This window comes from Macadamia integrifolia, chromosome 6 (genome assembly GCF_013358625.1).
Source record: "Macadamia integrifolia cultivar HAES 741 chromosome 6, SCU_Mint_v3, whole genome shotgun sequence".
Lineage (NCBI taxonomy): Eukaryota > Viridiplantae > Streptophyta > Magnoliopsida > Proteales > Proteaceae > Macadamia > Macadamia integrifolia.
This window is the reverse complement of record NC_056562.1, coordinates 6,943,274-6,956,681: the sequence shown is the minus strand read 5'-3', so window position 1 is coordinate 6,956,681 and position 13,408 is coordinate 6,943,274. Positions and strand designations below refer to the sequence as shown.

Below are 13,408 nucleotides of genomic sequence, written 5' to 3'. Positions count from 1 at the left end.
GAGACATGCCTCAGATGTAGCCCCTAGTGTTGGGCCAAGAAATCGCCTTAGGCTGCTTATGGGTCTTGCACAAAGGAATGAACACCAGAGAGTGAGTGTTGGGCTGATCCGATGGGGTACACTTTGATGCCTAAGTTAGATCTCTCTGGAAACAGATAATTTCAGTAAGAATGAAAAAGTCTTGATCCCTTTGAAGGGGGTTTACCTTGGTATTTATAGCTGAGGAATGGTGGCAATGGAGTGAGTCTTGATTAAGTCTTGATTTGGTAGCTTCTCAGTTCTAGTAGGAGTCCATGTATGGCGAGCATAGCAGGAAAGTGAATATTAAAAATGTCTTAGTTATGTAAGCTTCATATATTGACTATGTCCCGGAGGATAGGGCGAGATATACTTCTTTATAGGAAAGATTTGATATCTCTTCGGGAATCCTTTCCAGAATAGGATACATTCGTTCTCTGTTACTGAGCCATGTGTTGGATCTAGGTGACCCTAACACGTATCTTGATGTGGGAACTTGTAGGACTCCTAGGTTGAGCGATCTAAGTCAAGTGGTTTGATTGCTGAGCTATTTATCCCGAGCAATGGGTTGTACATGTCACTTGCTATTCGGCTGGTGAAGCCTCGAGCCTACCATCTAGTCAAGAGACTAATACAGTTGGGTTTGTTTAATGATTAGGATAGCCATGCGACAGGACATCCGTGCTGCCTTCCTCATGTTTGTGTTTTGCCAACCGTTCGATAATCCGAATTCTTTTGGTAAAGTAGGTCGATTGGTTTGCTTTTCTTTTGACCCAGGCATCCACTTCAAACTGGATAGGCGAACGAGTAGGGCCCAGGCCGTTCGTTTGGGCCCGTATTTAGTACTTTCCAGGCTTTGGGCCTACTAGCCTCTTGGTTCGCTTGGTATGCCCTTGATGGTGATATATTTTTCAATAACAGATTGCCCCCCACTCCTATTGAGCTACTTGTGGTTGGTTAGAGTATTTTGGGCCATGATATATCTTGGTCAGAACCGTGGTTTCTTCTTGCTATGGCCGAGAGTGTCTTGTGGGAAGGGTAACTGCCTCTATTGCTTGACCCTTCTTTTTTGGTCTATCCCTTATTCATTAATGAGCCCAGATTCTCTGCGAGTCATGCTGAAACGGTGCCAGCTTTTTATGATTGAAAAGATGCCTCTTTGATGGGTTGACGATTGAGGAGTTGCCTTGTTAGCGTCCCAGAGTTGAACTATTTCTCTTAGTTGGTTTTGTTCACATCTTTCCCCATGATGAATGTCTTTTCACTAGTTAGGCATTAAATGCCCCTCCCCCATGCGCTGTCAGGGGGTGAAAAATGTCTTCTCAAGATCCTCTATTGTTCATCTTCTCTATTTCTTCTTCCTCACAACTTCTGGAGCTTATTGCTCAATCAGTGTCCTTTTCTGTTGCCTGTGATCTGTGTGTGCTTCTTTCTTCATTGGGCTTTGCTCGCTTACCAGTAATCTTCTTTTTTCCTTCATTCTCTTTGGTCTTAAGCATATTATCACCATCAATGGCTCCCAACCAAGACCAGGAGGCAGAAATCAGGGCCATTCCAGCCACTAATAGGGTGATGCTCTCGCTTCTGCCCTTGTGTCATCGAGTGTCCCTCAAAGGGGCGATGCTGGTCCCGTTGTTGCATCAGCTCCGACCACAGTGGTTGTAAGGACAAGTCCTTACTTGGCCGTCCTTGGTGTTCAGAGAGGTAGCAGTCTTGCTTCTATCTCCATGGGTACCAGGTTTGAAGCCTTGAAGTATCATTGTTGTTTGGAGGAAGGGGATCTTGTTATAATTTGGTCCCGTTATTATATACCTGATTCGGTTGTTTTGTGGGTTGCATCGAGAGATGAATTCGCTTCTACGCCAATCGCCTATGAGGTGTGTTTGTACGAGGAGTTCTTTAGGGCTGGAGTTCATATTTGGATCCACCTGCTTGTTCGTGAGGTGTTCACATATTTTGGCATTAGCCCTTCTCAATTCCCTCCGAATGGTTGGCACAACCTACTAGGGTTTTGTCTTTTGTCGATATTCTTGACTGTTCGACATCTTTTTGTCTATGGCCTACTTCCACCACAACTTGCTTGATAGTCGATAAGGCTAGTATGCCTTGAGTTAACGTTTAAGAAGTAGATTCGTGGAGGGGCATCCTTCTTCTATCAAGGGATGGAAAGCTAGGTTCTTCTTTGCCTCTGAGTTTGAAGGGTTGCTGATTGGCAACAATTGGTACGAGCTAGACATTGCTTTGGTGAACCTCCGTCCTGTCCTTATGGCTCTAGATGAACAGACTTTTTAGGTGCTGATAGACTGGTCATGCCATCAACACCGTCAAGTTGGGAGATGACAATTTTCTCGCTCTGTATGGCCTAAGCGCAGGTGACAGGCTTTCCTAGGGTAGTTTTTCTTTTCTTTGCTTTGTGTACTAATTTGCTTATTCGGAGAACAACGTCGTTCAACCATCATTCAATTCAGGTAGCCTTTGCCACTAAAAAGCCCATAATCGTAGCAAGGAAGAGGTGTAGAGGGAGATGTACGTGCAATTTTCCAATCGTCCCCTGGAGAGTCGCCGAAAGAGGAGATAGGTTGAGGTTGCTCTAGATTCACTTGCTGCTTGAGTCGTTGTAGTGGATAGGGGAGTAGAAGTTGTTGCTCACCCTTTAATTGATGTTACTCCATCGGCCACTTTAACCGAATCAATAGAGCAGGCCGCTCGACCTTCGATCATGAGGTCTCTCTCATTGGTGGTGACCTTCCCCAAGGAGGTCATTTGCCCCCCATTGAGGATCTTCCTGAGTACATGGAGCAGAGGGCTCCTCCAAGGGAATGATCTGTTCCGCCTGGCAAGTCTTCACGACCTACGGGGGAATCTGGGCAACCTACGAGGGGAATAGAACCTCTCGGTATCTCCATTGGGGGTTGAATTCCACTGACATGAGTGTTCACAGTTGAGGAGATCGCGCAGGTGGAGGCGACCGACACTAGGGGCAACTGTGTGGCCCTTGATGACCAGAATCGTTTGAGAGTCATTCTATTTGACGAGTGTTTGATTTTCAGAGAGACTTTTATGGTTGGCTTCTAGACTTGCATGTGTCATTACCCTGGGGATCAGCTGGCCATGGGTGATATGTCTATAGTGCACTGACGGTCGTTCCATCTTCTATGTCCTGAACAACTATAAAAGCGAGTAATGCAATCATAGGGCGACTCGTCTTGATGCTTCCTGACACCGAGCATGTTGTGCGTGATCTTCTGCTACCAAATGCTGGTCTAGAATTTGGTGATAAAGGCAGTCCCCAACTAATTATGTTGTGAATTGATCGAGGCTTTAGGGAAAGCTTGATAGAGGACCACATTCGAGCAACTCTGGAAGGACAATACCAAGTTGTAGTGTTGGAGATGATCTACCTGTTCGGTCGTCCCATAATAGAGGATGAAGGTTAGTGCCTTGAACTTTTTAGGGAGCTTAGCATTTGCAAGTTCGATTGACAAGAAATTACATGTGCGAATGCCCCGTGCTACCATGGTTGATGTTTTTATTTTGGTCACATTTTAGTCCAACTCACGAATATGGCGTTCCAGGCTCATCTCCCTGTTGGGACGGACGACTTTCGAAGGAACGGGATCAATCCATTTGGATTTAGGGTTTTTGGATTCTTCAAGGGTTTCATGTCTCATACGTATGTTTTCAGGCCTCCCGTACCATCCATGACGGGATGTGTCTTCGTGTGGGACCCTATTATTGCCGACCTTTCAAGAGTATGATGTGAACTTCGCCGAGGTAGTTCTCGCCCACCCTGTTGCCCAACTCCACATTCTTGCATGGAGATCAGCGGGGATCCACTTTCTCAACGATTTGCTCTCCTTGGGTTGTAGTGGTGGATCAATCCTTTCGACACTTTAGCCTCTTGACGGGCCGATCTTGTGTGTAAGGCTCTGGGCATGTGAATCAGCCCTTCGGGCGAACCCGTGTGAGATATTTACTTTTGTTGCCTGACCTCTCTTGTATTCTCCTTAGGAGTGCCCAATGGCACCCCCCAAAGGTATGGAGGGTTGAGGGTTTCCGTGATGGTGCCCATTAGGGGGTCCCGTATGGCTTCCTTCATCTCTAAGTTGGTCAACTTATCCATGGTTCGAATGTTTCTTGTCCATGGGATCCACTTTGGCACAGTTGGTCTTGGATGCTATCAATAGGCTGGTGGAATGGTCTGTAATCCTTCTGAGGGAAGGGTTGATTTGAACTGGCAGATGAACCTACGAAACATGTCATTGGTCTCCAACAACTATATTCACCTGTGCATTATTTGCCAGCACGCCAGGGTTCAGCAGGGCGACTGGTGGAGGTAGAGGCGAGGCACCTCCTGTTGGGTGAACCTAGCCATTGGCCTGTTGGCGTTCTCCCCTTGCTTCAGGTGAGACGAGCCAACATAAATGGAGTGTTTGTGAAGGATAAACCTCGATGTTCATCTCTTTGGCCAGAGGGTTCTCGGCTGGCTTATTTTGCTAGAGGATTCTCTTGACTTGCCTATCGTCCCTGTATGTTGGGAGGAGGGGGAGACAGAGCGTCCGCTACACAGATACATGATTCGAGTGGGTGGCTTGATTTGTAGTGCTTACCAAGGATGATGTCAATCTATTATGGCAAGAAATCATCCTAGGCTGCTTACAGTGTTGCACAAAGAACGAACACCACAGAGTGAGCATCGAGCTAATCTAGTGGGGTAAGTCAGATCTCTCTGCAAATAGATGATTCCAGTAAGAATGGAAAAGTATTGATCCCTTTGAAGGGGGTTTACCTTGGTATTGCAATGGAGTGAGAGTCCTAATTGGGTAGCTTCCCAGTTCTAGTAGGAGTCCATATATGGTGAGAGTCGCAGCAGAAATGCGAATATGGGAGACGTCCCAACTATGGGAGCTTTATGTTTTGACTATATCTCGAAGGATGAGGCGAGATATCCTTCTTTATAATTAAGATTCAATAACTCTTAGAGAATCCTTTCCTGAAAAGGACACATTCGTTCCCTACTACTGAGCCACATGTCAGATCTTGATGACCCTTTAATGTGTATCTTGGCGTGGGAACTCATAGGACTCCTAGACCGAGCGACCTGAGTCAAGTGGTCTGATTTTTGAGCTACTTATCATGAGCAACAGGCTATACATACACTTGTTGTTTGGCTGGTGAGGCCTCAGGCATACTATTTGGTCAAGAGAAATACAATTGGGCTTGTTTAGTGGTTTAGATAGCTATGCAAAAGGACATCTGTGCTGCCTTCCTCATGCTCCAATGGTTCGTTACTCGAGGTTCTTTTGGTAAAGTAGGTTGGTTGGTTTGATTCTGACCCGAGCGTCCGCTTCAGATCAAATAGACTACTGAGTAGGGCCCAGGCCGTTTGTCTGGACCCTTATTTAGTACTTTCCATGCTTTGGGCCTGCTACCCACTCGATTTGCTTGTTATGCCCTTGATGGCTGTACATTTTAGCCATAACATTAGGAAGCATAATTACTATCTAAACATAAAGAATTATGAAACCAAAAGGTCAAAAGGCATACACTATAGTCACATGCAAAGTCAAATCGTCTGGTACAACAAGAGTATGGGCATGTTCTTAAAGTTTTTATTTAGGTCATATTCACCGTGAGTTTTCCAGACTTTTTTGTTCAGTTTTATAATGTTTTCATATTTTCTCCCTTATCAAGTGTATATTTCTATGCTGTTTTAAATTAATTTGAATCACTGTTTTTCATAGAATAAAATGTGCTTTTCAAAGCTTTGTTTTGATTTCATGAATTTTTTTTTTAGCTTCTTTTAAAAATTGTTTCAATGGTTTGATCTCTTGTTTTGAGTCTATGGTCCTTTTTCCTTTTGTTTTTCATGATTTTCTTTCTTTCTAGTTTAGTCTAGGTTGGCGGAATTTTTATCATTTTGTCCGTAAATGAATTTTTCATGTTTTCTTCTGATTTTTTTCCTTCAAAATAGCCTCTGTATGTCATGTTTAGATATATCCTTTGTGAGGATAGAGGGTTTTCGTAGACCTCTCCTTGTGAAATGAGTGGTTTAGATGCGACGGTCTTGGTTGACAAGGAGTTGCCACCTAATTATGGTCTACGACCCATAACTAAAAAATAACGGGTTGTAGTCCAAGAAAGGGGTTAGACACCTTGGTCCACTCAGTAAAAACCAAACTTTAACCCTAGGTATTGCGTGTTATAAATGGGCCGACTAGGAATATCATGCTGAACATATATTGCACACACAAAATCATGAAAACATGGCCAAAATACAAGAAAAAGAAATGGACAAATCCAAAGCATATCGAACTACTCTGCATGGTTAGAATATGGAATTTAAAGCATACATGTTGATTGGTGAAAAATCAAGACAAAACTAGCCCTAACATTCATCTCATGAAAATGACTACCCCTAGCATGCTATTATCAAGCAATACATAGCATCATATAGATGGCGATTTGGATCATGAAAGTCATACTGTATAATCACACATATAGTACATAGTATACCATACACATGTAATACATAAGTTAGAAAAAATACTATTTTATCCCTATTTCATAGAGGTAAGGCGTCATGCAAGATCATATTGAATATAGGGGTGGGGATCATGTGAGCATAAACTTTAATACAAAATAATGTACAGGAAGGGAATATGCTGAAAGAGGATGAAATCAAAACCCTAAAATTCATGTGCAATGAAAAAGACCAAAAACCCTATGCTAGGACTGGCTAAAAATGGTGAAAATCATATATATATATAAAAAAAAAAGAGAAACGGAACTCTAAACCTAAATCAATGATTGAAATATGAAAAAGGATTAAATCATGTCAAAACAACCTTGAAGGCATATAGAAATCAAATTTTAAGGATTAAAAATCAAGGTGAGAACTGTTGAAAAACGTCAATGAAAACGAGCTGAAAATTTGACAGAAGACAGACCAACAGCAGGAAAACCTTTGGTAAAAATCATAAAAAATCAAGTTAGATAAAATACATGAAGCTCTACAATTTTGCAGAAGGAAGATTCGAAGAAAAAAATCATCAGAAAATGCATTTAGATGGCCTTCAAGGTGAGGATACATGATTAAATACTTAGACTGAAAACAGACCAACAATGAGGGAAAATCTGGTAAAAATAGCAAATCAAACTTAACAATTTTGAAAATTTATATTGGGAAGATAAAATCATAATATACAACTTTGAAAGAGAAATGTTTACAAAATAACACATAGAAGCTCATGTAACTGGATGCACAACTACTGTCCTATTGGGGGCAACAATGAGTTGTGTTAAGTAAAAGAGAGAACTCTTTACAGAAAATCCTACATAAGATGCCATAAAATGGGAATAAACTAGACTTACTCCCATACAACTTTCATGAAGTGCCCTTGTAGGTTGGGATGGCGTAGGCTTAGGTAATCTAGATCTCAAACCAAAATTATGCAATATCTCAGCAACATAACTCCAAAATATGATTCCAGTTCTCGAATCTTGGTGGCGATCTTGTAATTAGCTATATATAAACTAATTAGCCTATACTCTTCTACGTATAAATCTTAATATTGTTTTTGAAATCACAAAAATAAACGTTTGATTATTACCAAAGGGAAGAGATAATAGATTCAAAAAAATCCCATACAAACCCGACAACATCCTGTATAAGACTCCCAACACTTCCGGTAAAAAACTGCAAGGACACCATCATAACCAAGGAGACTTAGGCCCCAATAGCAAGGACCGCACTCTTTATTTCCTCTTCAGGGTATAAAGAGGTTAAAGTAGCATTCTCCTCATAAGAAATCACTGGACCGAACAATGTCTCCACAAAACTAAGATCAAGAGGGTTAGATGTGAAAATCTCACTAAATGAGAAGTAAAGACCCTAGCTTTAGATGGAGTATCACATATCTTAATTCCACTCTGATCAATCAGAAAGGGAATATATTGCCTTCTTAAACGAGTCTTAGTTTTAAAAGAGAAATAACAGAGGAACGAGAATGTTCAAATTAAAGAGTTAGGAGTTTCCATCCCATATGAGCAGAAGCCACATTCTGTCACCTTCTCAAAATCCAATAGGTCACAAAATATCTGAAATAACCCTACGCTTCCAAGCCTGAGATACGTCAAAAAAATCCAGCCCTGGTGCTAGAGAGTTCAGCTCCGATACCAACTTTTAAGGGGAAAGACTTCGTTCACCCTGATATTCATCTAGACATTGGGTAGGCTGCCTCAGAGTAAAGGTTTGGACCGCAATGACTTTGAGAGATAGTAACAACCTCTACAGATCCATCCAAGTCAACGGCCATAATTTTTTCTATTCACAGTCAACTTTGCCAAGGAGTTGCAACTTACAAGTATGAATCCAGAGCCCTGAAAGGAGAAGTAAACACAACAATATTTAAAAAAAAAAAAAAAAAAAAAATTAAAGTTACTCTCATCTTATTGCTTCATAAAAGGTGCTTCATCCTCATTAGCACTGAATACTAATCTTTGACAAGTCATAAGCTTGGTTAAAACAGTTGCCACAGGTTCTACACATTGGACAGCTCATACATAGCAACCTTAAGAAACTAGCACCTTGCGCAATCTAGTCTTTTTTTTTTTTTAAACATAAGTTCTTTCTTTTTCCTTTATAGATGAGATGATCTTGGTAATTTTTGCAATCGGATTCCTAACACAACAACTAAACTTGACCAAGTTCACCCAATGATCCTCCCAGCTCACCACTAGATTTTAAGAAGTTGAAAACATCCCAACCAGGTCTCTGAAACCAATAAGGTACAACTGGTCAAACCATGGCATGCAGGAGAAGTATAACATCGATGCATATCCCTACCAAAATGCATCTGAAAAATAACCAAATCGGACATATAAAGGAACATTAACGATCCCCAATGCTGCACGCCACAGATAAAAGATGTTGACAAAAAGGAGAATGGCTCAAAGGAGTGAAACCCCAAGGAGAGAGCACATTAACCAAGGAAATAAAAAGAACCAAAAGAAACAACCACTCGGAATATTAGAGGAAGAGAACGTGGAATGTAACTAGACACGTGTTTAAGCCAGGGGACATTGCCTGTCACCACAGAGAACTGCTATGAAATATACAAATGTGGAACAAGATAACCCTAGGGAGTACAAGCAACTTTGAAGAGATTGAATGTAACTAATAGACACCTGTTTAACCCAGGGGATTCCGCCTTTTACCTTAAAGAACTGCTAAGAAATTTACAAATATGGAACAGGATAACCCTAGAGAGTATAGGCAAGAATTAGTTAATGAAAGAACTTGTTGGTTATATGATTGAATCTTACAGCCATCCAATATCTCAACGTATGTAATAACTGTTCCTATGCAAAATATATACTACAGCCAGCGAAGGTCTAATACTTGATTTTCCAAAATACAGAGGAATGTGAATCATCTATTGCATATATCAGTTGAGCTGATGTCCTATCCATTATGACATTCATCATCAACTTAGACCTCAACAATGACAGCAACTCTCTGTGCCTCGACTGTTTTCTGTTTAGCACTCGAATATAAGCATGTAAACCAAGCCATTCAACTTCTTCTTTCTCCAAATGAAGAATAGGATGGAAATTTGATCCTAGACTAATAGAGTGCATGGTTCTCCATATGAGCTTGTGCACATACCTGTCAACATAAACATTTTAAATGTGTAATCAACATAAAAGATTAATTGAAGGCTAGGAAAAGAAAGTTCAGATGAAGAAAAAAAACAGTTGAATGGTATAAAATCATACATTTTTTTTTTAGGTGGGAAAGAGGGTGGGGAAAAGTCAGGTGGAAATAAGAACATCCTTGTTCTCATGACGACAAGACTTTGCATGTCATTAAGGATATTTTTGGGGTCAACCAGTTGTTATCTTTCATTCAACCTATTATTCTATTAATAGAACTACAAGTCCATACAGTTGAGAATCTAAGATTTGAGAATGATTAAAATTGTCAGTAATGACAAAGGTCTTTTTTATTTATAAGAAGATTACAATAAATTAAATAAGGAAAGTAGGCAAGTGTGTGGTTCTGAGTTCGACTCCTCTTACCTCCTTGGGGCCACTTACAAGGGGGTGGTTAGTGTTTTCACTGCTTTCAGTGAAAGTTGAATGGTTTCATTCAACCCCCGGTCCATGAGATTGTGGGGTCAGTATGGGCCCATAAGACTAGTTAGGCCGAAGGCCTGGATATCCATCGAAAAACAAAAGAAGAAAAGAAAAAAAGGAAAATAGGGCAATGCTGACTAAGCATCCCTATCTACAAGACTAACTATGGTAAATAGAACTTAACCAAGGTAAATATAAAATTAACTACAGTCATCTCAACACTCTCCCACAAGTTGGTGCAAATATATCGTATATGCCCAATTTGGAGACAAGAGGATGAAACGTCTTACAATGAACAACCTCGATAAACACATCAGCTAACTAATTCGCAATAGTAACAAAGGGAATGCAAACAGTTCCCTGGTCAAGCTTCTCTTTGATGAAGTGTCTATCAATCTCAATATACTTAGTCCTATCATGCTGAACGGGGTTGTGAGCGATGTTGATGGCTGCCTTGTTATCACAATACAAATGCATAGGACCTTCAACATTAACTCAAAGGTCACTCAGTAGGCTCTTAAGCCAGAAAAACTCACAAATCCCCTGGGCTATTCCGCGATATTCGGCTTCAACATTAGACCAAGATACCACGGATTGTTTCTTGCTACACCAAGTAACGGGATTCCCTCCAAAGAAAATATAATACCTAAATGTAGATCTCTGATCATTATTAGATGTCGCCCCAGTCAGCATCAATAAAGGCCTCGATCTTCAAGTGCCCCTGATTAGAATACAGAGTACCCTTTCTAGGAGCAGATTTCAGGTATCATAGGATCAAATACACAACATCAAGGTGAGGTGTCCTGGGATCATTTAGGAAACGGCTAACAATGCCCACATCATAGGAAATATTAGGCCTGGTATGGGACAGGTAGATCAGGCGGCCAACAAGTCTCTGGTACCGTTCTTTATCAATAGAGTCACTCACTGCACTACTCAGCTGATGATTAACCTCCATAGGGGCATCTGCAGGCTTGCACCCAAGCATACATGTCTTATTAAGGAGATCCAAAACATACTTCTTTTGGGAAATAAAGATACCTCTGTTAGATCTAGCCACTTAAATCCCAAGGAAATACCGAAGAGGTCCTAGGTCTTTAGTCTCGAACTTTCCTGCTAGTAAGGCCTTAAGGTTGGAGATCTCTTCATCATTGTTACCAGTAATCACAATATTGTCAACATAGACAATCAAAGCAGTAACCTGGTTATGTTTCCCCTTTGTGAATAAGGTACGATCTGCTTGACTCTGTCTGTATCCAAAGCTTATCATAGCTTTCATGAACCGGTCAAACCATGCCCTAAGAGACTCTTTAAGGCCATAAAACGAATTCTTCAACTTGTAGACACGTCCAGCAGTGGAGGGAGTGGTAAAGCCAGGAGGAACATCCATATAGGTTTCCTCTTCAAGATATCCATTTAGGAACGCATTCTTGACATCCAATTGTTGAAGATTCCATTTCATATTTGCAGCAACAGATAGCAATGCCATGATAGAGTTCATCTTTGCAATTGGGCCAAAGGTTTCTTGCTAACCAATCCCATAGGTTTGGGTGAAGCACTTAGCCACTAAGTGTGCCTTGTACTGCTCAACTATCCCATTAGCCTTCTGCTTGACTATGAACACCCACTTGCACCAAACTAATTTCTTTCTTTAAGGAGGAACAAGAAGTTCCTAGGTACTATTTTTATCTAATGCCAACATTTCTTCAACCACTATAGCCTTTCACTTCGGATCATGTATGGCTTCCTCCCAACCATGTGGAATAAACATAGAAGACAACAAAGAAACAAAGGCCCTATAGGAGGGAGATAAAGATGAATAAAAAACAAAATTGGAGATGGGATGCTTTGTAGGAGCAATAAGTATAATATAAAGTATGAGAGGCTCTGAAGAAGTAACAAGTACAATAGCTAGTATGTGAGAAGTATTACCTGATATTGGCGGATCCGATGGACGTGCTTCAGAAGGGTATGGCTAGTTACTAGTGGTATCTTGCTCCTTGGACCTTCGAGTAAAAGTGATCACATCTCTTCCAGGCTGATCAGGTGGCTCCCCCTAAACGGGAGGCATACCTTGAATAGTAAACATATCAATAACAAAAGGAAGCTCTTCCTCAAGACTCTCCCCCTGAAGAGGTGACGTGAAATACATCTTAGACTCACGAAAAATGACATCCATGGTTACTGATGAGCACATTTTTGTGTGAAATCTAGGGTAGTAAAACATGCATTTTACATATTTAGAATGGAGCTACCTTGGGTTTTACTCTCTTTTTGCAGGTTTTATATTTTCAAGGCCTTAAGGAGAGGAATCTGGGCAAAACAGACACATCCATAACCCGAGGAGGAAGACTAGAAACAATTGTGGGATCAGGGAGAAAAGAATAGGGGGCTTAAAGTTAAGTACACTAGAGGTACCCAGTTAATAAGGTGGACAACAGTAAGAACAACATCACCCCAAAGGTATTTAGGGACACTAGTAGCAAACATTAGAGCCCGAGTAACGTCAATGAGAAGACAATTCTTGTGCTCAGGGATCCATTTTGTTCAGGTGTCCTAACGCAAGATGTTTGGGAGAAAATGCATTGAGAATTAAAGTATTGCTAAAACACACCATCTATAAACTCAGTTATTTTATCATTATAAAGAACTCGTACAGTGGCATTAAACTGGGTACAGATCATGGCATGGAAAGATTTGAAACACGAGAAGGCATCAAAATTATTATGCAAAAGATACACTTATGTCAGATGAGTACAATTATCATTAAAAGTAATAAACCAACAAAAGCCATTCCTATCAATTGTCCTGGACCCCACAAATCTAAATGAATAATGGAAAAAAGAATATCACTTTTATTTTCAATAGGAAACTAAGAAGTTTGTGTATGCTTAGCCAACTCACATATATCATACTTAAGTTGTTCCAAACCACAATGTTTAACTAAAGTAGGAAACATCCAACGTAAAATATGAAAAGAAGGATGTCCCAGACGATAGTGCCACTGGTGGAGTTGAGAGAGAGAGACAGAGAGCTGTCAGAATGGAGAGCATGTGCTGCCATAGGAGGAGGCACAGCTAGTGGAGAATCCAAGTAGTAAAGCCCATCACGGACCCGACCATACCCAATCGTTGCACCCCTCACCAGATCTTGACAAAGGCAATAAGTAAAGAAAAAGTGAACAGAACAATTTAACTCCATAGTTAAATGATAGATGAAAAGCAAGTTAGCATATAATCTGGGAACATGT

The 13,408-nt window shown here is 40.8% G+C and overlaps 1 protein-coding gene across 7 annotated transcripts in view; it reads right to left on the bottom strand.

Annotated features, from left to right (window-relative positions):
* Positions 1-7,655: 7,655 nt before the first annotated feature.
* The window catches only part of LOC122082854 (telomerase reverse transcriptase), a 127,922-nt gene continuing 122,169 nt past the window's right edge, over positions 7,656-13,408 (bottom strand). For 3 of the 7 annotated variants that reach the window (XM_042650647.1, XM_042650648.1, XM_042650650.1), the window contains one exon: positions 9,307-9,688. In XM_042650647.1, the coding sequence (XP_042506581.1) occupies positions 9,415-9,688 (274 nt within the window). In that variant the 3' untranslated portion in view covers positions 9,307-9,414. Of the gene's footprint in view, positions 8,401-9,306; positions 9,689-12,090; positions 12,287-13,408 lie in introns of those variants that run through there. The other 4 variants (XR_006141419.1, XR_006141418.1, XR_006141420.1 and 1 more) reach the window with 4 other exon arrangements.